The 22,620-nt window shown below is 48.7% G+C and overlaps 1 protein-coding gene across 1 annotated transcript in view; it reads right to left on the bottom strand.

Moving 5' to 3' along the window:
- LOC144735688 (neuroligin-4, X-linked-like) overlaps positions 1-22,620 on the bottom strand; it is a 240,317-nt gene that overhangs the window by 64,938 nt on the left and 152,759 nt on the right. The window contains exon 4 of the mRNA XM_078618163.1: positions 8,298-8,483. Within this exon, the coding sequence (XP_078474289.1) occupies positions 8,298-8,483 (186 nt within the window). The remainder of the gene's footprint in view (positions 1-8,297; positions 8,484-22,620) is intronic.

Genomic DNA, 22,620 nt, shown 5'->3' with positions numbered 1-22,620 from the left:
GCACAGACGCGGCGCATAGACATCGCCGCAACGTCTCTGTATTTGTCTTCAAGCGTGATACTCACAATTGTACATCTACATAGTAGCCGTGCAAAGTTAATTGTATTTATTGGTCAATATTTTTTTTGTATGTATTTAGTCACAAAGAAAATAAAAGTCTGAATATAACCAGTGCTGTATATCATATATGCAGTAAAAAAGTATTACTTGATTATAATGCCCATGATACATGCAATGGATTATCCATCTAAGACTCAATTATGTACGATTCATGCAATTTAATTTGGAAATGTTACCTTAAAGCTAATGGAACGAATAACAAAATGAGACAACAAAATACAAAGGTGATGGTGAAAACTAGACAACACTAATCTTTACTCTGTGGACCTTTCAGGAAAGTCACGTAGTTAGAAATAAAATAAAATTATCTTAACTTTTTACATGAACTGTCTCTTTCTGACACTGACCCCACCCGCCCCTCAGGTCGCCCCACCCACCGCTCGACGACTCGAGTAGCTCCACCCACTACTCGGGTGGCCCCACCCACTACTCGAGTAGCTCTACCCACTACTCGGGTGGCCCCACCCACTACTCGGGTGGCCCCACCCACTACTCGAGTAGCTCTACCCACTACTCGGGTGGCCCCACCCACTACTCGGGTGGCCCCACCCACTACTCGAGTAGCTCTACCCACTACTCGGGTGGCCCCACCCACTACTCGGGTGGCTCCACCCACTACTCGGGTAGCTCCACCCACTACTCGGGTGGCCCCACCCACTACTCGGGTGGCCCCACCCACTACTCGGGTAGCTCCACCCACTACTCGAGTAGCTCCACCCACTACTCGGGTGGCCCCACCCACTACTCGAGTAGCTCTACCCACTACTCGAGTAGCTCCACCCACTACTCGGGTGGCCCCACCCACTACTCGGGTGGCCCCACCCACTACTCGGGTAGCTCCACCCACTACTCGGGTAGCTCCACCCACTACTCGGGTGGCCCCACCCACTACTCGAGTAGCTCTACCCACTACTCGGGTAGCTCCACCCACTACTCGGGTGGCCCCACCCACTACTCGGGTGGCCCCACCCACTACTCGGGTAGCTCCACCCACTACTCGGGTGGCCCCACCCACTACTCGAGTAGCTCCACCTACTACTCGGGTAGCTCCACCCACTACTCGGGTGGCTCCACCCACTACTCGGGTAGCTCCACCCACTACTCGGGTAGCTCCACCCACTACTCGGGTGGCCCCACCCACTACTCGGGTAGCTCCACCCACTACTCGGGTGGCTCCACCCACTACTCGGGTAGCTCCACCCACTACTCGGGTAGCTCCACCCACTACTCGGGTGGCCCCACCCACTACTCGGGTAGCTCCACCCACTACTCGGGTAGCTCCACCCATATATCAGGTGTCACCACTCACTACTTAGATAGCTCCACCCACTAACCGGAACAACTCCCGATTTTCATACATGCTTAACGAACTTGCTGTATACAAACTCCTTTGTTCTTTCGGTAAAGTCACGTAGGTATAAAATAAAGTGGTTCCCCATTCAAAACGGGTTCTGTCCAGTGCTCATCTGCTGCTGAGAGCTCTGACCACGTGCTTGAAATTCCACTTTCCCACGGCGGGGATGAAGGTTTCCACAGGACCACCACGGTTGATAGGAAGACCACTGCCAAACACGCAGCGATGCCGTATGTAAAACCTCCGTGCTAATTATGAGATTGGGATCGAAGTGTGACTCGGTGAAGTCTCAGAGTGCACCTTCGAGGGGGCAGTCCATAAATGACCTCACGCGATTTTTGACCCCCCCCACTTCGTCATACGACGTCACGAAAAGTCAGACCCCCCCCTCAAATATGACGTCACAAAGCTCTGCCCCCCCCCCCCCCCTAAAATAAAACATGCTTCAAATCGCTTTAAACTATTATAATTGTAGCGCGTATTTAATGTGGCGCTGCACTCTAAAGTTGTAGGAGAAAACTTTAATTTAAAAGTCTATTTCATTAAGTAGAACGTGTTGTCCATATTTATTTAAAGTTGCGCATTTTTATGTGACGTCACATTTCTCTCTCAAATCCCCCCCCCCCCCTCGTCACACATCGTCACACATCATCACAAATGTCTGACCCCCCCCCCCAGGTGCGTGACGTCACATATGGACGGCCCCTAGGTCTATCATGCAATTTAATCCGAGGTGGGATCTTTACCCACCAAACCGTTGCAATCTGCAACCGGGCGAGAACACACACCGTCCGTGCTCTTCAATTGTTGATTCGTTCCCCCAAAACATCGCGCTTGTATTCACGCGCGCACTGCTGACGAACAGCGGCACGTCAGACACCAGCGGTTTGCAGAATTCATCGCGAGCCAGGCGGAACGGGGCCCCTCGGAACACAGCGGGGCCGAGCCCATTAAAGCGAGAGGTTATTATTCAAAACCAATCAAATGTGGCCTTTTCAAGAAATACGAGAGGGCTCTGATTACACAAGCCACCAATCAAGATTCTGCTACGCGGCTGCAAATGAGCTCTTGTTTATGCAGCAGCAGCAGCAGTCGGCTTCTGGGATGCAACATGTCCATCAATAACAGGGTGGCCGTTTCAGGGTATGTAAACAACGGGCGACGTTTCGGGCGATGGCCCTTCTTCTCTAGCCTCTCTGTGTGCGCGCTATGAAGATAGGGTCAGTGTCCAAAACATCGCCGGTTATATTTATGCTCCTTTGTAAGGCCACGGTGTTCGTGAGGAACGTGTTGAGTGTTTTTGTTCGCTGAGCTTGTGCATTGCTGCCAACGCAGCAGCAGCGGCGGCGCCGTCATCGCGCGCATCATCAAGTACATTTGTTTCTTTCTGGGATTCGGTGTGAGGAAGCGGAACCCGTGACGAGAGTGTCCATCGGCCCTTTGAAGATGGACGGCTGATGCGATAACCACCGCCGTTGTCCTCTAGCAGTGATCATTTAGGAAGCAGTTTTTTTTTTCTCTCGCTCGGAGAGGCAAAGTGTGAGTCAAGACGGCGACCCATGTGGTGCGAGTCCATCCTCAGTCTGGGGAATTAAATGGACTCATTCTCTCGGTCTCGTCGATTTAAAGCAGTCAAACGTTTCATCAGACACTCGCAATCATTCATTGCTGGCGTGCGGGGGGTAACTCTAAATTGCTCCTCGTTCCCACCCCCAGTACAGTATTATTATGATCAGCTCAGCCAATCGGTCAACGGAGTGTATATGCTATGTACGTACACAAATCCAATTACCGCGTGTTTGTGTGTGTGTGTGGTCTTGCTCCATGCACCACAGTCTCTAATGACGCTCCTCCATTATCTCAGTCGGGGTCCCGGCGCGGACTCGGGCTAACTCCATCTCGGCTCGCCATCTCGGTTTACGACGTCCGCTCGTTAAGTCACCGTTAAATAACATGGAAAATGTTGTTGATGAATATTTTGGTCGCCAATTCGTCCCTGCGATGCTTCGTCGCGGTTGCGCTGTCCAGCTGTTCAAACAATCAATCTCCTTCTGGTTCTACAGAGAGACTAGACTCTAAGAAAAGCTATCTCGGGTGTGGACCAATCAACTTCAAGGGCAGTGCATATCATTATCATCATCAGAGTTGTTTCTTTTTGTTTGCATTTTGACTGCTTGTGTTGTGGTTATTGCAAACATGATGCCTTGTATAAAGGTGTCAGTTTTTTGTACCAGTTGAAAGGGTAAAAACCTATTACTACTCTACAGAGAGAGTCGCCCTTGCAAAAGAGCCTCTCAGCCCATTGGGCTTCATTGGTGGAATAGACTCCTGATTCTCAAATACGTGCAGCAGGTAGGAAACCCTTTAGTTCTGCAGGCGAGGCCACCTGGCCACTTTAAAGTGTTAAATGAAACAAAAAGTCACTTTTCGATTTAAAGCTTTCGTGACTGCAGGGATTCATCTTCTTGGTTCTTTCGGTAAAGTGACGTAGAAGGGAAATAATAAAGCAATAAAAATACTAAAATTAGTATGTTTTCTTTTTATTATTTCATTATTTCCATTTTACGTGACTTTACCGAAAGAACCAAGAAGAAGAAGTCACTTGTGTTGCGCACTGAACACGATTACTGCTGCTGCGCTGAGCAGCTCCTGCCTACCTCTCCGTGAACCCCCGACCGCTCCCAAGCAGCATGAGCCTTAGTCACCATGTATTGGGTAGTAAGTAACGATTTTAACGTTTGAGTGAATCTCTAGTGAGCCATTAAAACACATATCGCTGGCAGAGGGGCTAGAAACACATCTCCGGTGAAGTGTTATAATTGCTTCGCTAACAAAAATAAACGGCGCTCCGATGTTGGAGTGCGAACAGTTTCGCCACCAAAAAAAAAATGAACGCATCCCCCTGGGGGTGGAAAATCTCTAGAATATGTTCACCTCCGAAAATGAGCAACATCGATTTCCAATGCGCGCTCTCAAAGTTAGCCGACTCGCCGGGGCTTGGCCTCTCCTCTTTTTTAGCCGTTCGCCAGCGGTCCCCCCGGAGAATTCTGAGCACGCAGTGACAGCTTTCCGCCAATCCTCATTGACGATCGTGGCGAAGTATGGTTCAATACAACAACCACGATGACCTTCGAGGTGTGGGGAGGTGCTCATCCAGCAGTCGACTGACAGAGAGCTCTGCGTGTACATGACGTCATTAAAATTGACACAAATGTAACGAGTCCCACTGAAGAGTTCTCTGTGTGAGTGTGTAATGATCTATTGACAAAGCTCTGTAGTGAAAACAATGATTCATTCATCTTGTACCGTGCGTCCTACTCACTCACTCTCGAAGAGAGAGGACGACTCAAAGGCGTGAAGAGAAACCGCGGACAAGCAGGAAGCAGCACATTCCACCCCCAAGCTCTGCAGTCCTCCACATATGAAGGTGTTGCTGGCCAACTAATGAGTGTTTACTTGTAGCAGTAATTCAGAGGACAGGGGGAAAACCCCACGTGTTCATGTGAGGTCGGTGTGATCCCCCAACTCTCGCTGCGGCCTACAGAGTGCGGGCTTATAGGCCACGTGCACTGCCACCAGCACTTTGACGGTGATTGCATCATTCACCACCAAACACACAAGTCACTGCATTTCTGCATAATAAACAGCATCTCCTACGTGGCAACGATTTGGTGAGAAATGTCTAAATCCTCTGATTTCAAGCCTCTGTGATGTGAGTGTCTGTGTTCTTTTGCAGTATTTCTACAAAGAAAATGTATCAAATTTAAATATTCAAATCTTTGCATTCATATAAAAAAGAAATCCGAACGAGAATCTGTGCTGTAAATACATTATCAAAGCATACCCGATGTCTATACGTTCTTATCGATGCACATAAATGTTGGAGAAATATACAACAATCTGTAACATCCCCGACTATCAAAATACACATGAAGGTTAGAGTTAGACCAAAGTGGCACGTTATCGCCAACGTAACTCAGAGGGGATATTAGAAAAAAAAGAAACAAGCAGCAAAAATATTAACGGAAAAAAACACATTCACGGTCAAAGATGAAAATCTCTACTTTATCACTGCATCGACTCTCACGCGGGAGAAGTGGTTAAGTTTGACTCGCATAACGTGCGAACAGCAAAGCTCGTTTTCCTGTCCGCGCGCACGCAACGCTTACATGTGTGCGCATGTGTTGAGTCCGTGTCATAAAAAAAAAATATTGAGATAAAGCAGAGGCATGCGCGTCACCCTGAAGTGGAGGTGCCGGAGAGACAGGACCGTTAGTCGTGACCTCTGTGTTAAAGCACGAGCGCGAGCAGCAGACAGCCGCACGACAGCGCCGCGACAGCTCAAAGGCACGCGCCGTGACGAGCGCCACGAGCGGGGGGGGGGCTACGCTCTCTCTCACTCCGTGAGCACTCGGCACCCACCTTGAGCAGCTTGGCACGCAAACACCGAACTCTCCACGGCGAATCATCCTGGGAGCTGAACCACCCCCCCCCCCCCACTAAACCTCCCCACCCCCCCAATTATCTGCCCTTGCCTGTTTGCCCACTCGCTCGCTCACATCGCTGATGCTGACGACGCGAGTTGATGACGAGAGATCGCGGTTACGTCCGCACTGGGCCACTGACAAACACAAATAACAAGGAGACTTTCTCCATTCCACCCGAACATAGCATCCTCACCGGTGAAGTTTAACCACAGCTTCCTCACCGGTGAAGCTCAACCACAACATCCTCACCGGTGAAGCTCTACCACAACATCCTCACCGGTGAAGTTCAACCACAACATCCTCACCGGTGAAGTTCAACCACAACATCCTCACCGGTGAAGTTCAACCACAACATCCTCACCGGTGAAGTTCAACCACAACATCCTCACCTGTGAAGCTCAACCACAACATCCTCACCGGTGAAGTTCAACCACAACATCCTCACCGGTGGAGTTCAACCACAACATCCTCACCGGTGGAGTTCAACCACAACATTCTCACCGGTGAAGTTCAACCACAACATCCTCACCTGTGAAGCTCAACCACAACATCCTCACCGGTGAAGTTCAACCACAACATCCTCACCGGTGAAGTTCAACCACAACATCCTCACCGGTGAAGTTCAACCACAACATCCTCACCGGTGAAGTTCAACCACAACATCCTCACCGGTGAAGTTCAACCACAACATCCTCACCGGTAAAGTTCAACCACAACATCCTCACCGGTGAAGTTCAACCACCGCGTGCGGCGCCTCGAGTTCAGACATCCGAGGCACGGTGCATACGCTCGGAAGGCGTCGGGGATATTTAATATGTTTACATTTCTATATAACAAAAACATCAAACGTCGCTGTCGGAAACGCTTAAAAATGATCGTAAAGGCTTCGGTCTCTCTTGAATTCAATTGTCGTGGACGCGTCGCCATGTGTATGTGTGTGCGGTGCTTCAAATGCATTGGTGGAGAATGAACGAGGATGCCTTCTAATAACACAAAGTGAATTCATGCAGTTCATGCGACAGCATTAGCCGGGGCAGTGATCACGGATACGACGGCGTGGCTCAATACACGACTCCAAATGGGTCAATTAGCGTGAGGCTGCCATAGAAACGGCAGGGTGAATGAGAGGTCTTGGACTCGTTGACGTTGACTTTGTGAATGTTCGCCTGTTTCGCTGTCGTATCTGGGTCAGCGATGGAGTCCCCCCGGTGCTATTGCAAGCGCCTTTAGCCCTTTGTACAATAGAAGCCTTGCAATGCCATGCAAGGGGCTTATATGGTCAATTATTGCAGTGGAACGGCGTGTCGATTCATCAATTGGGAGTCGATATTTATGCTCAAGATGATTTAACGCTGCATCGCGCGTGTAAGATTCAACGTCTTCAATGTCTGATCTGTTGTTGTGTAACACGGGTTCAGCTCATTTCGGCAGCCACTAGAGGCGCCGCCAATCATCGCGGTTGTTGAAGAGAAAATTGTTGAATCAAATTGAGTTTTGTCTTTAATCGTCTAAATGCAACAACAGTATAGAATCAGTTGCCCGAGGCAGAGGCGCAGCCCTGCAAGTGCAAGCTCACGCCACTCGCTGGCAGTAGGAGCCTCCACTTCAGTCAGCTACAGAGAGCTCTGCTAAAGGGCGTTTGGCCTACTCTTTCACGCTGCTCAGTGTGGGAGAACGCACACTTTACCCCACCGATCGACTCGTTTTCGTGGGCGTGCCCATTCACACCGCTGGGTTGTTACCACCACCACCGCCGGGGCATCGAATCGAACGGGCGACCTCGTGATTGCGAGTCAGCGAGGTGCTAACCATCGTTACCCCCCCCCCCTCTCCCACTGTGGAAGCACAGAAAACAGTAACGCAACAGCCTCGCATCGGTAATCGACGGAGCGGTGGTACACCCCGATCGCTAAACCGCCCTAACCGCCTCCCCCCCCCCACAAAAAAACAAACGTAAATTTGTCTCTGCAACGACAAAGCGAATTCAGGTGGCGTGGGCCAACTCCCCAACGGTTTGCGGCAGCCCCACGCTGCGGAGGATGCGGCGACGTGCATCGCGAATGAACCCCTGGCGGGGGTTCGAGCGCGGTGGGGGTAACGCGGCATGCGGTGGGGGTAACGCCACGCGGTCACGGGGAGCCACTGTGTGGGGCGGTGGGGGTGGGTAGCGACAACATGCCACGAGACCACGCGACCATCACGGATGTGGTTGGGGGGGGGGGGCATGGTGGTGGTGAGTGTGGGTGGTGAGCATGCAGACACCGAAATTGATCAAAAAGATATCAGCGGTCCCGCTTTAAATTGAGTACCTTTGGTGGAATTGCTCCATCGGTTACCTTCAGAGTGGTGGGACAGGGTAAGGAGATTGACGCAGGACGCGCCCGCGCCTGAACCGAACACTGTAATGCGGAGCGGGTCGCCCCCGAAAAAGCCAATGTTCTCGCTGATCCAGCGCAGGGCCTGGATCTGATCTAGCAGCCCGTAATTTCCTTTGGCTGCCTGGTCGCCAGTGCTGAGAAACCCTGCAACGGCAAATGGTGGAGAGGGGCAGAGGGGGGAGGGAAGGGGATGGGAGAAAAAGAAAAACACAGTTACAGCGCCGCGCGGGATTTCGCAGCCCGGGAGCTTCTTTACACACCGTGGACTGTGGTGCGAAACGTCGGACGTCGTGCCGAGCAGCACGAGCAACCCGATAATGTGTCAGAGAGATAAACGCACAGTTGCTCGAAATGATGATATAAAATACTGGCTATGATGGTGATGATGGTCACGATGATGACAGTGGAACTCGGTCGATGCACACGTCTCGGGCATCCCTCCACAAGTCTAATGTAAGCATGTGTAGCTTATAAAAGAACTGTGCTTATACGAAGTTTCTGTATAATGTGTTCTGATTACGGAAATGGTGACGAATATGATGATCGCTGTAACAAATGTATTGTACTGACAATGGTGACGTTTATGATGATTATAACAATAAAGATGCTTATGATGATTGCTACAATGATATCAAGTTAATAACAATAATACAGTTGTGATTAATTAAAAAAGAACACACACATGTAAGGAATTGCCTCATTTTTCCTCGCCAAAGCAAACATGTTTATCATGATTACAGTCGGCCGTGTGTTTATGGCGTTGAGGAATCGTTGTTGTTGTTGTTGCTGTTGCCGTGCGAGGCGCCCCCCCGGTGTTTATTAGAAGCCTGCGAGCGGCAGGGAAATCGTCCTGACTACGGCGTCGTCTTCTAGACGATGCCGTCACTCTGCAGTGCCCCGTGGCACCGGGGGGCTTAGTCCCCATGTTTTCCGAAAGCCGCAAGACGTTTCCTTGTTGTTATTGTTGTTGTTTACCAATGTTCGTCGGAGTAATTAACCGGAATGTTATGATCTCATACTTAATTTTTTTTTGGCTCGGATTGCGTGCACGCCGATTGACGTATGACATCGATCGTCAATCACAACATCGGTCGCAAACGCCTACGTGCTTTAAGTCACCGGCCTTGGGATCAGATCACCATGCTGAGAGTTCAGATCAGACAACGTGAGATTACTCATGACTGCTCTTAAGCTGGCCGAGTACAATAATAACGCATTACCCATCGCGTGTTGCCATCGCACGCTTGTCTCTTGCTTACATCGGCAGGACGGTGAGCTTCCGATTCCGTATGGCCAAGTAAAGAGGAACGACTGGAGGCTCCGTTGTAAGATGTTGAGCCATTCAATTGCTTCGTCTCAGATTTGGCAAATTGCAAAAACACCAATCCATAAACTCACCCACCCACACACTCAACACCTTCACATTTATATTTGGGGCAGTGTGCAAGTAACATGGTCCATGGTGTTGGTGTTCATAGCCACAGTCGCACACAGGGGTGGCATTTTTTTTATTTTAGACTTGTGCATTCGGTATCCACATGTGTCACGATTTGTACGGATCCAATCAAGGGCATCAGCAGGATTTACCATACGGGTGGACAGCGTCGTCTGAGGTTCAAAGCATTCTCGCATTTGTCCTGTCCACGTGTAGCGGAGAAGGGCGGTAGGGGGGGGCTTAACATCTCTCGGTCCAATTTGGAACAAATCTTTGGCATGATATGCGTTGCCGTTTGGGACTCGCCCGGTTGTCGATTGTAAAGCGGGCAAGAAGAGGAATCTTTGAAATACAAAGAACACGTGACACTGACTGCCACGGGGCAGAGCAACGTTTATTACGTGTGCTGTGCTAACGAGCGTGCAAACCACAGTAGTACATGCACGCGTGCTCACACACACCACACAGAGAGTACGTGTACGTTATTTAAATGCAACAAGCGTTGTGGACCAGCCGATAGAGTAAATTATGTAACAAAGATGAGTGGTGTATTTATTTAAATGAAAACACACAAGGAACTTTAATAACAAATAAACCGCTGTGTATCAATTTGTTTGTTTTTCCATTGCAATTACAGGCACCACGCGCCCACACACACACGCTTTAATACAAAGATTTACAAAGAAGAAGACTGCCGTGACCACAGTGTAAACGTTCAAGTTGCAGACCGATAATTTTTCTAATTGTGCCACTGCGAGCTCAATGGCTTCCAAAATATCCTACCGTGAGCTCCCTCGTGAGAGAATTGTGGCCTAATCTTCCACACTTGCCAGACGTCTTAGAAGAGGTGGGAGGACCCACACTTCACCCCGCCCCGCGCGCGTCCTGCCCCTCGTTGGTATACGTGCACATTGTTTTTTGAACGTTGTGTTTAATAAACGTAGACAAAACCCCACGTGCTCAATGCAGTGATCGCGTGTCGTTACATCGCTGCGAATTGCTACGACAGACGCGCATGGGCACGTGACGTTCACTTTCTGCGATGGAGACCAACGGGACGAAACCTCTTCGCCGATGGCTCCCGCTCGCCTGAACGCGCAGTTTTGTTTTGAGCGCCGTCCTTTGTTTTGTTTTATTGTCACGATGAAGCTACGAAAGCTGCCCGTGTGCGTGCGAATGTCACGCGGGGTGTGCGAGTTGGCCCGGCGACGCGGCGGCCCGTGGCTCCGATGAGCCACGTCCACCGCGCGCGGACGACGGCTTTGGGTCGTGTTCAAGGCGACTCGGGAGGACACAGCGGAGCGGAGCGCCGCGAGAAGGATGCCGCCGTCTCCCGTCCACGAACGTCGTCGTATCGCCCGTTGGGCACACATACCCCTACATCGTGATGGTCGTTGATCCCTCGCTTTTCAAGAAATATTCAACTTTCCCGACAAAGTAGTTGCGAAACAACGAGCTCGGTGATTGAGGGCACGTGCCCTCCCTCTCTGGAGCTCGCTCTGGTAAAGTCTCGTACCGCCAGCAGTGGCGTGAGCAGGCAATTTCAGAGCTGCACCTTTGGCTTTTAAAAATGATATCGGCGCCAATGGTAATTGCTCACCTAACAGACGCACACCACTGTTTAATTCGTGAAGTCAGACAACAATGGGCCTGCGAATACAATATGTTAAAACTATGAGAAAACATATGATAATAAAATAATAGTGTGCCCTGGAAAACCGTGAGTTTCAAACAACAAGGAAATATTGGGAAAGATGCACACGGCTACCTGCGATCCATGATATCGCCGTGCATGCATAACGCCAACATTTAATACTGGTAGGAACCTCCTGGTTACACCAGCCCAAAGGGGATTATTGTGTCCGTCCGTCATGCAGGGAGGAGCTGGGTGGGGAGGGGCTGGGTGGGGGTGGGAGGGTGGGGAGGGGCTGGGTGGGGAGGGTGGGGCTGGGTGGGGATGGGAGGGTGGAGAGGGGCTGGGTGGGGAGGGTGGGGAGGGGCTGGGTGGGGAGGATGGGGAGGGGCTGGGTGGGGAGGGTGGGGTTGGGTGGGGAGGGTGGGAGGGGCTGGGTGGGGTGGATGGGGAGGGGCTGGGTGGGAGAGGTGGGGCTGGATGGGGAGGGGCTAGTCACCCCGTGGTGCCCTTATAAAACTCTACGTTTAACCTACTCACGCCGGCTTGTGCCCGCCCTCACAGTCGGGCATATTTGCGGAATACACCACGCCGCCGTTAACCCTGGCCATTGACCGAGCAACCCAACGTTCCTACCAGCTCCCTCCGCAGAAATGTGTTTATAACTCTCCGCTCCCCAACAGCCAATCAAATTGTCGCGTGGGCAAATGTGCCAACCTATTTGCTTCCTCGGAAAATCGGGGTGGGGATGGGGGAAGGATGTCGGAAGGCAAATCAATGGGTAGATTTGCCCGAGTCGATTCCTACGCTGATGACGCACGCATACGAAAAAAAATCGTGCGTGACGGAATCAAACTTTCACTATTAATGCAAATGTGTACGCACATCGAATTCCACGGCAACTTTCAGGCTCAGGCAGTAAAACATAACTACAAACGAGATCGGAAGAACAACAATTCTAGACACGGCACAGGAGGCCAAGCAATCATTGATTCTGGGTTCCACAGGTGGCTCAGATTCGTGATGATTCGCTGGGTGAGGTGGATTGTTGCACTCCTCGTTCACCATCGCACGGAAAACAATTTACTTACGAAAATGTCGCAGCAGGAGCCGCAGTCATGGCAATAGTGTCCGTTGTATTTCTGCAGCCCTTACCACACTATCACGTCAACACGAATCAGCGTGCTTCATTTAACTAGGTCAGCACCCATCAAAATCCATAGCCTTTTCTTTAAAGCATATCGGGGTGACTGTAGTTCAATGTAAATGCGGTAATTATTTGATAATGAAGTTGGCATTGTGACCAAATCGCCCTGAATGTGCCCCATCGCATCGGATCCCGGAATACCGCAGGCGCAGAACTTCCGATGAGCACGGTTGGCTACGTACGGTGCGAAAGAAGTTCAACATACGTACAACTTGAATTGTTATTATCCTCACAAACAGCCCCTTTGCCAATCCACTGCTGGATGAGGGCCTCCCCGCTCCGCGTGGGCGGTTGGTCGCGAAGGATTCTTTGTCCGGACTTCGCCGCGTTGATCGGCCCCGGTTGGCGAAGGCGGGGAGCGCAGATGCGGGAGCATAGAAGTACAGTACAAGCTCACACAACACCCCCACATTCAATCTTCCCGGTGACCTGGCCTCCTGTCCCAGCGACAGGAAGAACACTTTAATCTTTCACTTTACGTAGACTCTCTGTACAGATAACAACACAAAATAACAATTTACGTAACGTTTGCTTTTTGCCACATTTTACTTACTCCGTAACAACAAAGCCATGTCCGCTAATTTATTCTATTAGGATTCCACAAGTGACCATAATGACACGTAATAAATGTGATGTAATTGTTGGAAAGGCGGCTGGAGTAATGTACTTTGCCGAATAATTATATTTGGATTCAGACGCCGCGTGAAACAATAAGCAAACTCAAAGCAGTATTTTATAATTTCAGCTGAAACCAATGTGTCGATGGTATAGAAGCTGAGTGTTACATTCTGTTGACCTTTTCGCAAATGCATATTTTAAAAAGAAAGAGCATCTCAACGCTATCACACTGTGGACCGGCATACTTTCATTCAGCGGTGCAAAAGGGAAAAACCGCGGATGATAATTTATCGTGCGAATTCAAGGAGCTCATAAATCATGCATGTTATTTATACTGTCTCTTGCTATTTTTTCTTACATCTGTCCAATATCAACCCAGTCACATCATCTCTCCAAACACGGAGCGGCTTGGGAATAAAACCCAAACAGACAGTAACCATGGAACATCGGGATTATGATAATATTGAGATTAATATGGTTATATGTATTATTATTCGTGTTATTTGACTAAATTCATAAATTAAAAAGTAATTTCTACAAGAGCGAACACTGATTCAATTTTACAACCTGTCAAAGGGGTGCGTTTCTCTCAGATAATTTGCGCACTCTATACAAGGTAGAAACAGGTAAAGGTGTGGTCCTGCAAGTGCTCGCTCGCGCCACTCCTGGCAGAAGGGCCCAACACTCGCGGCAACTGTGGAGAGCCCCCTCTAAATGGCATTTGGCCTACTCTTCCACACTTGCCAGACTTCTCAGCAGAGGTGGGAGTTCCCACATTGTACCCCACCGACACGGGCGGGATTTGCCTTTTGTGCTGCTCGATGCCAGGAGGCAGTGTGGACGGGATTCATGAAACTTGGACCGTCGTTTCAGCCCCCGTTCCGGGAGACGGAATCGTAACGGAAGACATCTGGGACTGCAAGTCCATCGTGCTCACCGCTACAATCACGGCAATTTCCCACCGTTCACCAGGAGGGTACGTTTAACCCCACCGTTCACCGGGAGGGGAAGTCTAATCCATCCACTGTTCACCAGGACGGTACGTGTAACCCACTATTCACCTTGGAGTGTAGCATCAAATCCACGTATACCTGTTTGGGTTTCATTCAACGTGGGGCTGTCTCCACTTTGACCATAAAATAAGGTTATCTGTTTATGTTTTACGCGTGACCTCTTTCATATTTTCCCAAGGTGGGGTGCGGGGTGGGGAAGAGAAGAGTCAAATACAAATATAGCACTTGTCCCCGTGATTGAAAGCCAGAAAGGTTGCTGATGCTTTATATATATATAAAATAAAAAATAAATAAAAATGGCTTTTTTGTTCAACTTCACTGAGAAGGCAATGATCACACTTATTACAAAGGTCACCTTGTTCCCGAAATACCGCACCGTAAACCAGCCGGGCAGCCCGCCGCCTGACACTGGGACGACGCAGCTCACGAACGTGAGAGCCGCTCACGAACGTGAGAGCCGCTCACGCCCGCCGCGGCCACGATGACGACGAGGCGGGGACTTCATCGTCATTACCAAGTGGGGCGACTGATTGATGGGTGTCTGAGTGGTGTTGCTGTTCCCAAGGAGTAATGTCGGAGCAATGACGAGAGACGAGCCACTTAAAATGCACACCGAGCCACCCTCTGTCTCGTGCGCATTTCATCTAAACATAGCAACATTGTCCTCCTGTCTCTTTAACGCACTGTTGTTCATTCCATTAGTCTGAACGCAGCAATGCCGTGTAATTTTCATGCCGATTGGCTAATTATGATGATGATGCTGCTGCCGCAGCGGTGTTATGGTTTGCATTCGGGCTTTGCAATCAATACGTCTCCGATTCGATTCGATCTCCCGACGCGCCAGTTGCATCAATCGGAAAGTTTCTTAACCCCCCCCCCCCCCCTCAGCAGTATACAAGGGCATGCCACAGTTAGTTCATCCGCAGGTCGCGTGCGGAGGAGGGCTTAAGTGTGATGAACCTATTCCAAGACATGTGGACAGAGTGGAAGAATAGGCCTAATACTCACTCGAGGGGCTCCCCGTTCGAGTTCCGTCCAGTGGAGGCCCTTCCGCCAGCAGTGGCGTGAACGAGCACTTGCAGGGGCTGCGCCTTGACCCTACAACTTTAACGTGTTCTCATTGTGCACGCGCAGTGTCACAAAGCATGAGCGCGTGCAGTTCAATGGGCGTACACGTCGTAATATGACGGTCATGTCAGGGAGTCGGCTCCCAAAAGTTAAGCCTCGAGCCTGAGATTAAAACGTACGCGGACTGGTAAATAATGTAATTCATTTGGGCGGGAAGGTCCAGACAATGCAAGCATGTTTGCCGATAGAATTAATGATGCACTGAAGGACGGGGGATGCAGAGAGACCTTGAATAGAATTGACGGAGACTGAAAGAGATGTCAAATCCAATTTCCAACTGAGATCGTTGGGTTTTTTTGTGCAGTACACGAAAATTATAAAAACCCACCAAATGCATGTGTATTTGAATGTAACAGACTGTCCGATGAGGGAATATTCAAGTTAATCAGCTACTGTGTGTAAAATAAATGGGGGGTGGGGTGGGGGGTGGGGGGGAGAGTCAAACATTAAATTCAAGCGACATATTTTTTTTTAAAGCCTGAAGGATTTGTGAAGGCAAACAGCACAAAGCCATTCAGGACTTGAACACGAGTATTATTAAACACTTATTTAAATATACTTTTGTTCATAAGAACACGGTGGTTCAGTGGCTTCGCTTCTCTGCAGCGTTCCCCTTTTCTCTGCCACCGTCTGGCCTTGAGCAGCAGCAGTTGAAGCGTCCCTGATTCGTAATTGATTTTTGAGTTAAGCCGCGTAATTATCTGGCCAAATTTATGTTTTGAAACCCTCCACCGCCTGACATCGTCGAACAAATTAAATGTTCACATGTACAAGCGTTTACTGATGCGCCAACTAAACCGACCATTAGACCAAACCATATTTTATTTGACCAGGTAGGGCCCACAGAGCTATGTAGCTCTTTTTCCTGGAGTGACATGGCCATAAGTGATATTCCAACGAAGTGGCTCATCGTGTGGAAATGTAGAGCGGCCAAAGACTCTAAACGCATTTCTAGAAATGTGGAGGGAAAAACCGGAGGACCCGAAGAAAAATCCACGTGACCACAGGAAGAGAGAGAGAGAAAGGCACATGCACACTCCAAATAAGCCTCACTCCCCATAATGCAGGGGTTTTTGTGGGGTATTATGGATAATATTGGTCACGAAAGCCTTTGTGTTAAACCTCATTCCCCATTCGTCCATGCCTTCATGAACCAATCAACGCCCCCGTTTGGCGTAATGGGTGTGATCTGCCTGGGTACGTCACGTGAACGTTGACGATTCGCCATCGAGGCGTCCGTACGATTGACGTCTTCACCGAGTGCACGGCTATATGCATGCGCCAATGCGCATGGACATTTTCGCTGTGCGTGCGTGAGCGTGCCGAGTCTGTGTTGCTAACCCATTCACACTGCCAGGTATACAGAGGCTGTGGGAGACCTAAAAACGATAGACGCTCTGTGAATCCTAATTATAATTGCACTGTGTCCTATGTACGATGAACTTCTTTCGCACCGTAGGTAGCCAACCGTGATAATTGAATGTTATTGCTTCAGCACTGCTGCGTAAGCTTTCCCGGTTGTGCCGTGCAGCACGAATCGAGTTTCTCAAAAAGCTCCCAGCACGTGGAGTGAAACGTCGGACATCGGGCCGAACAACACAAGCACATCAGAGCGCTTTACAACAGCTCCTCATAACCACTCACATACACACACAAACATAAACACACGCGCACACACTCTCCCTGTGCGCGCGTGTAATAGACACGTATTGAACTCTGACCATTGTTGTTTTACGTAAGCACTGGGTCACGTTGAGAATTCTTGCCATGAAAACCCATTAAGTTTAATGACCCAAGGTATGTACTTCCACCATGCAATCTGCAGTCTGGCTCAATGGGGAACTTAAAAGGAGCGGTTACAATTCCAACACCCCATTTGGAAATAGCAGAAAGGGAAGAAAGGAAACTGGGCCGTGAGATGGCGAGATGCTCACGACCGTGCGCCAGCAGCCGCGTCGGAGCAGAGGAAGGGTAACAAGAGGTGTCGCTCCAGGGGACGAGCACGTGGACACCAACACTGCTGCTGCTGCTGGTACATGGCCGTCAACAATAAACGTGTATGATGATTGGTTTTTTACCATTTTTTCTGGCAACAAATCTGACACCTTTTTACAAGGAGTCATGTTTGCATTGACCGCAATACCTGCAGTCGGAATGCAAACAAAAAACACAACTCTGATAATGTATGCACTGGCCTTGAAATTGATTGGTCCATACCCGATACAGCTTTCCTTAGAGCCTAGTCGCACATGGTGTTGGACCAGATGACGCCAATACATTATCAGAGTTGTGTTTTTTGTTTGCATTCCGACTGCAGGTATTGTGGTCAATGCAAACATGACTCCTTGTAAAAACGGTGTCAGTTGTGTTGCCAGATAAAAGGGTAAAAAAACAATTATCATATTTTGCTACTGGCAAATGAGGATCCAATGGAATGAACGCGTACATTTGTGGTGGCGCAGCGATGCAGCGATCGGCACACTGCATGATGAACCAGGTGAACCGAGTCGCATTCCCAGCCGTGGGGAACAGCAGTTGCAAGAGGTGGCATCAGAAACGGTCCTGGGCAATCCTCCTCACTCCCATCTGCACGCCCCCCCCAATCCATCTGCCAACCGGCACTGACCAGTGTGCTGAAGTATGGTTAGACACAGCTCCATTCCCTACATGGCGTGGGAGGCCTTAGTATATAGCAGTGTATTGAAAACGAGTTGTAAATAACAGTGGCTATAAAGGGCTGTGATCATAATGATAATTCAGAGCCCTTTATCATTCCAGTGGCTCGTGATGCAGTGTCAGTCACGGGGGTTGTTTGAGCATACCTCACCACCCTAGCGAGTGTGGGTTGGTGAATGGGGTGGCGGGTGAGGGGCGGAGGGAGGCACCCAGGACCAGATCCGATATCAATCGTCACCGATATTGGCCACGGCTAAGGGATCTAACTCAGGTCACCGGGTTTATAGCGTAGCGAGCTAACTACTGCATCAACGATAGTTCTCAGCACATCTTTAAGACAGGCAGAAACAGATATACTTCACTACAACCGCCCTTTGCCCTGCCGTATAAAAGGAACACTCCGTGTAGTGGGAACGCGTTGTGCGCAGCAGCCCTTTCTTGAAGCAGAGAACAGCAGCGGTGTATTTGTATTCGTGACAGCATCAGATGGTCACGTTCAGATTCACAAATTATCCCTTCACTCACAACCCACCGAAGAGATGAATGGAACTATTTTGTTAAACCGTACTCAGTTCTCAAGGAATCTCCCAACCCGGCACATGGAACGAAACGTCGGACATCGTGCCGAAGCGTGTGGCATGACCCGGGAGCACATCGGAGAGCAACGCGGCATGTGCGGAAACCTTGCGCGGGAAATTATTAAGCAGCAATTTTTATTGCACGTATTTGCATGAAAAAAACGCGTTTTATTGACACACCGCATACAACAATGCATTCTGCATCATCACGTGGTCTTACAGTTTAAGGGCCAATAATATTATGCCTTTCAAACTAAGTTATCTGATGTTGCACATTTCACTTCTTGGAATGTCAGTCGCCGCTTTAATGTATTTTATATTACAAATGTGGTGGGGATCATTGTATTTTCGTATTTTTTTTTTGCTTAAGTGAGTTCCGTTTCATTATTTATTTCCCACCAATTTTCTTACGGCAATTTCCCGATCAAGTTTTCAATCAGGTTTAGAAAATTGAAGATGGAGTCAGCGCTAAAAAGGGGATTTTTTTTTGCAGTTATGTAATAAATAAAACGCTCACGTTTTTTTTTCACTCAACCCCATTCTCCAAATCTTCAACTGAAATTAATGTGTGTGCTCGCACACACCTCGACTTGTTCCTGACAAAATAGGTTCATAAAAAAATTGTTGAACTTGTGAGAGCGAGCGCGGGAGTCTGTCAGGAGATTTCCATCTAGGCACTGCTTCTATTTTACCGATAATAGCGAGGAGAAAACAAGAATCGTGGGTGGCGCATTTGGACTAAATACCGCAGAGAGGGGCCTCAGAAAAAAAGTGATAACCTCAAAAGGGACGCAATGAAGACCCAGGTTTAGGGTGGTATTTCGATAACCAAACGAACTGCTGGGAAAATGGACCCAAGCAGAAAAGCGTTTAGCATTCATTACACTGTGTCGAAATTGTTTTTGTTCCTGAGTAGTAAGTGTTATTTCCTAATTGCTTATGCCTCAAAAGCACAGGAAATGGATATTATTCCCCATGAACTTTGCTTTTGTGACCAGAACATTGATATTTAGAATTGTACTAGGAGGTCATCGGAGACTTCAAAATGGCGGCATTCCTGATGGGTCTCCAAGATGGTTTACCAGTTTCCCTGCTATCTTTGCCTTTGAGACAGCAGGGACACTAAGGCGCACTACCACAGGCTGGACTGACGACAGCGGACCGAGTTATCTGTGGGGAGGAACAACGTGAAGTGGGAGCTACTGGTGGACCCTCAGAAGGTGCTGATGCCACCACTGCACATCAAATTGGGCCTTATGAAACAATTTGTCAGAGCTGTAGATAAGGAGTCGGCAGCCTTCAAGTACCTTCAAGACTTCTTCCCTAAGCTGTCTGAGGCAAAGGTCAAAGCCGGTGTCTTCATCAGACCACAGATAAAGAAGATCATGGGGCACAATGAACTCCCCAAGAAGCTCACTAGTAAGGAGAAAGCGGTTTGGAACAGCTTTGTCGCAGTTCGTAGCTTTCTGGGCAATCAAAAGGTCTAAAACTATGTGGAACTGGTTGAGACTCTGGTGAAGAACTATGGCACAATGGGCTGTAGGATGTCCCTCAAAGTCCATATCCTTGATGCTCATATTGATAAATTCAAGGATAACATGGGAGCGTACTCGGAGGAGCAAGGCAAGCGCTTCCAGGATAAATTGGACTTTGAACGCCGCTACCAAGGACAGTATAACGAGAACATCATGGGAGACCACATTTGGGGGCTGATTCGTGAAAGGGATTTACAGTATAACCGTAAATCTCGAAAAACGACTCACTTCTAAATATTTTTGTAGTCATTTTTGTATTATTTTAGTATAAATACATGCTCATTTTGATTCATATGTTGCTTCTTTCTGACTTTATATAAACGAAAAAACAAAAATTCGCCCGTTTTCTCATTGAAAATAGGTAAATTTCAAAATATCACTGTCCTGGTCACAAAATAAAAGTTTGTGGGGAATAATAGCCATTTTCTGTACTTTTAGGAATAAGCAATTACGAAATAACACTTACTACCCAGGAACAAAAGTTGTGTTACATAGTGTATTCATAATTGATTTTTGGGTCAGGCCACGTAATGACCTGGCTAAGTGTGTGTCATGGGACCCTTCACCACGCAACTTAAGCCAATTGATTAAAATTGTCACTTGGCATACAAGCGCTTAACTCGACGATTTTACTGCTGGAAAAACATAAGTTGTTTGGAAGGACATAGACATTTTTACCCGCACTATCGATTTTCCAATCAATTTGCATTTCAAATTGTTTTTTTTTCCAATAAAGGGTTGCATGTAATCTGACAAGTATGAACGCGGACGTGTCTTTGAGGTACACGTAGCAACAGCACGCCAACCCACAACGCCGGCAATTCAATGCAATCTCATTAACTGGTAAGATAACCGATCAAAGTGAAAAAAAAACATGGGAAAATGAAATAACAAAAACATTAACCTAATTTTCATTTTTTTTGCATAGTGGGCAAATTCAATCACACGTTGCACTAAACCGGTTGGCTGGTAAATTGCTGGTGAACAGCGAAACCGCCCGTTGGCCGCACCGGAGCCTGCATCCGTTGCTCAACGCGGCTCTCCGAGCGGCCGCGGTGCGTTGGCGTGGTGCGGTGTTTCCACGGTGCCAGCTTGGCTCACCACGCTGTGTCTCCCCTCGACAGCAAAGGGGCAGCGTCCACATTGCCTGGCCTCTGTCGCCCGCTCGGCCTCAGGCAGGTAGATGCCGACCCAGGGCGGAAGAACGTTGTTGTTCACGGATGGCCCGTTATTAATCAGTTGCTTGCTGGTGCAACCGCTGGCAGAAGGGCGTTCACTATGTGTGTACGTATGTTGAACTTTTTTCGCATCGTACGTAGCCAACCGTGCTAATTGGAGGTGCAGGGGAAGGATAAACTAAACACAAAAAGCAGTTCTTAAGAAGTGAGTGTTCAATCTCGATTGAGAGTCACTCCAGAGGGTATTGTGGGCCTCCTGCTGGGCAGACAGAGGCGGGGGAGGGGATTTGGGAAACTTGCTCCGTTGTTCGAGGGAGATTGAACCGGTGACCTCACGCTAAACGTTTAGCGCACGGGTTTTTAGTTTTTACTGTGCACACATTATACCCCCTTTTTTCATTGCATACGATTTCAACCGTCCGTTGATAATATATCGGCTCCAAAAGCGTATGTTTCAAGGGTACAGATGCATATCTATTTTACATTTTGTTGAATGGATGCATTACCAGACACAATGAACATCTTGTATGTCAAAAATATGATGCATATGACATATTCCTTCTCATTGCAAGCAGACGCGCGTATAAATCAACGCTTAAATCACAAAAATAACATCAGTAGTGACCATTAAGGAGACAATTAATATTTAACAAGCCTGACGATTAGACCCTAGGAGGTGAACAGCAGTCAAGAATTTGCTTGCTTAAAGTAATGCTGCTCGATAATATTGGTCTAGAAGGCTACGAAGCCAATTTACGAAAAAAACATTGTTTTATTTGCACGTGGAGTCACAGAAGGGAGTTACGCATCCACAGATCTTGGTTTTGGTGAAGCTATTCTGCTTTAGTTGAATAAAAACTGCAGAATTTTGAGAATAATTCATTTTCTTCCCTATGTATTACCTGTTACCCAGTTACTTCTGTTGCATCAACAAAATCAGGATAAAAAATATGTTAGCATTATTCAAACTGAATTTGTTCCAATCTGGTGCGGAAAACACCTCTAGATAAATGAGTTCAAGCTTCCTGTAAACCACGTGACTTCCGTGTGGCCACGCCCACGATGAGCCCCTCCCCTCTCCCCGCCACCGCCCACTGTGGAAACAGCCTCTGCTGCTGCTGCCGCCTCCTCCGTGCAGCTCGCTGCTGCTCTCTCCGTCCCTCTCTCTCCCTCTCGTCCATCCTCGCCTCTCATCAACACCACCACCACCACTCTCTCCTCCCCGACACCTTGGGCCGGTCGTTCCTTCTCCCCATCTCCCCTTCCTGCCCGGCGCTCCT

The sequence above is a fragment of the Lampetra planeri genome, chromosome 56 (assembly GCF_965212315.1).
Source record: "Lampetra planeri chromosome 56, kcLamPlan1.2.h2, whole genome shotgun sequence".
In the NCBI taxonomy this organism is placed as follows: Eukaryota; Metazoa; Chordata; class Hyperoartia; order Petromyzontiformes; family Petromyzontidae; genus Lampetra; species Lampetra planeri.
Note: the sequence above shows the minus strand (reverse complement) of the source record. Positions and strands in the feature narration are given on the sequence as shown.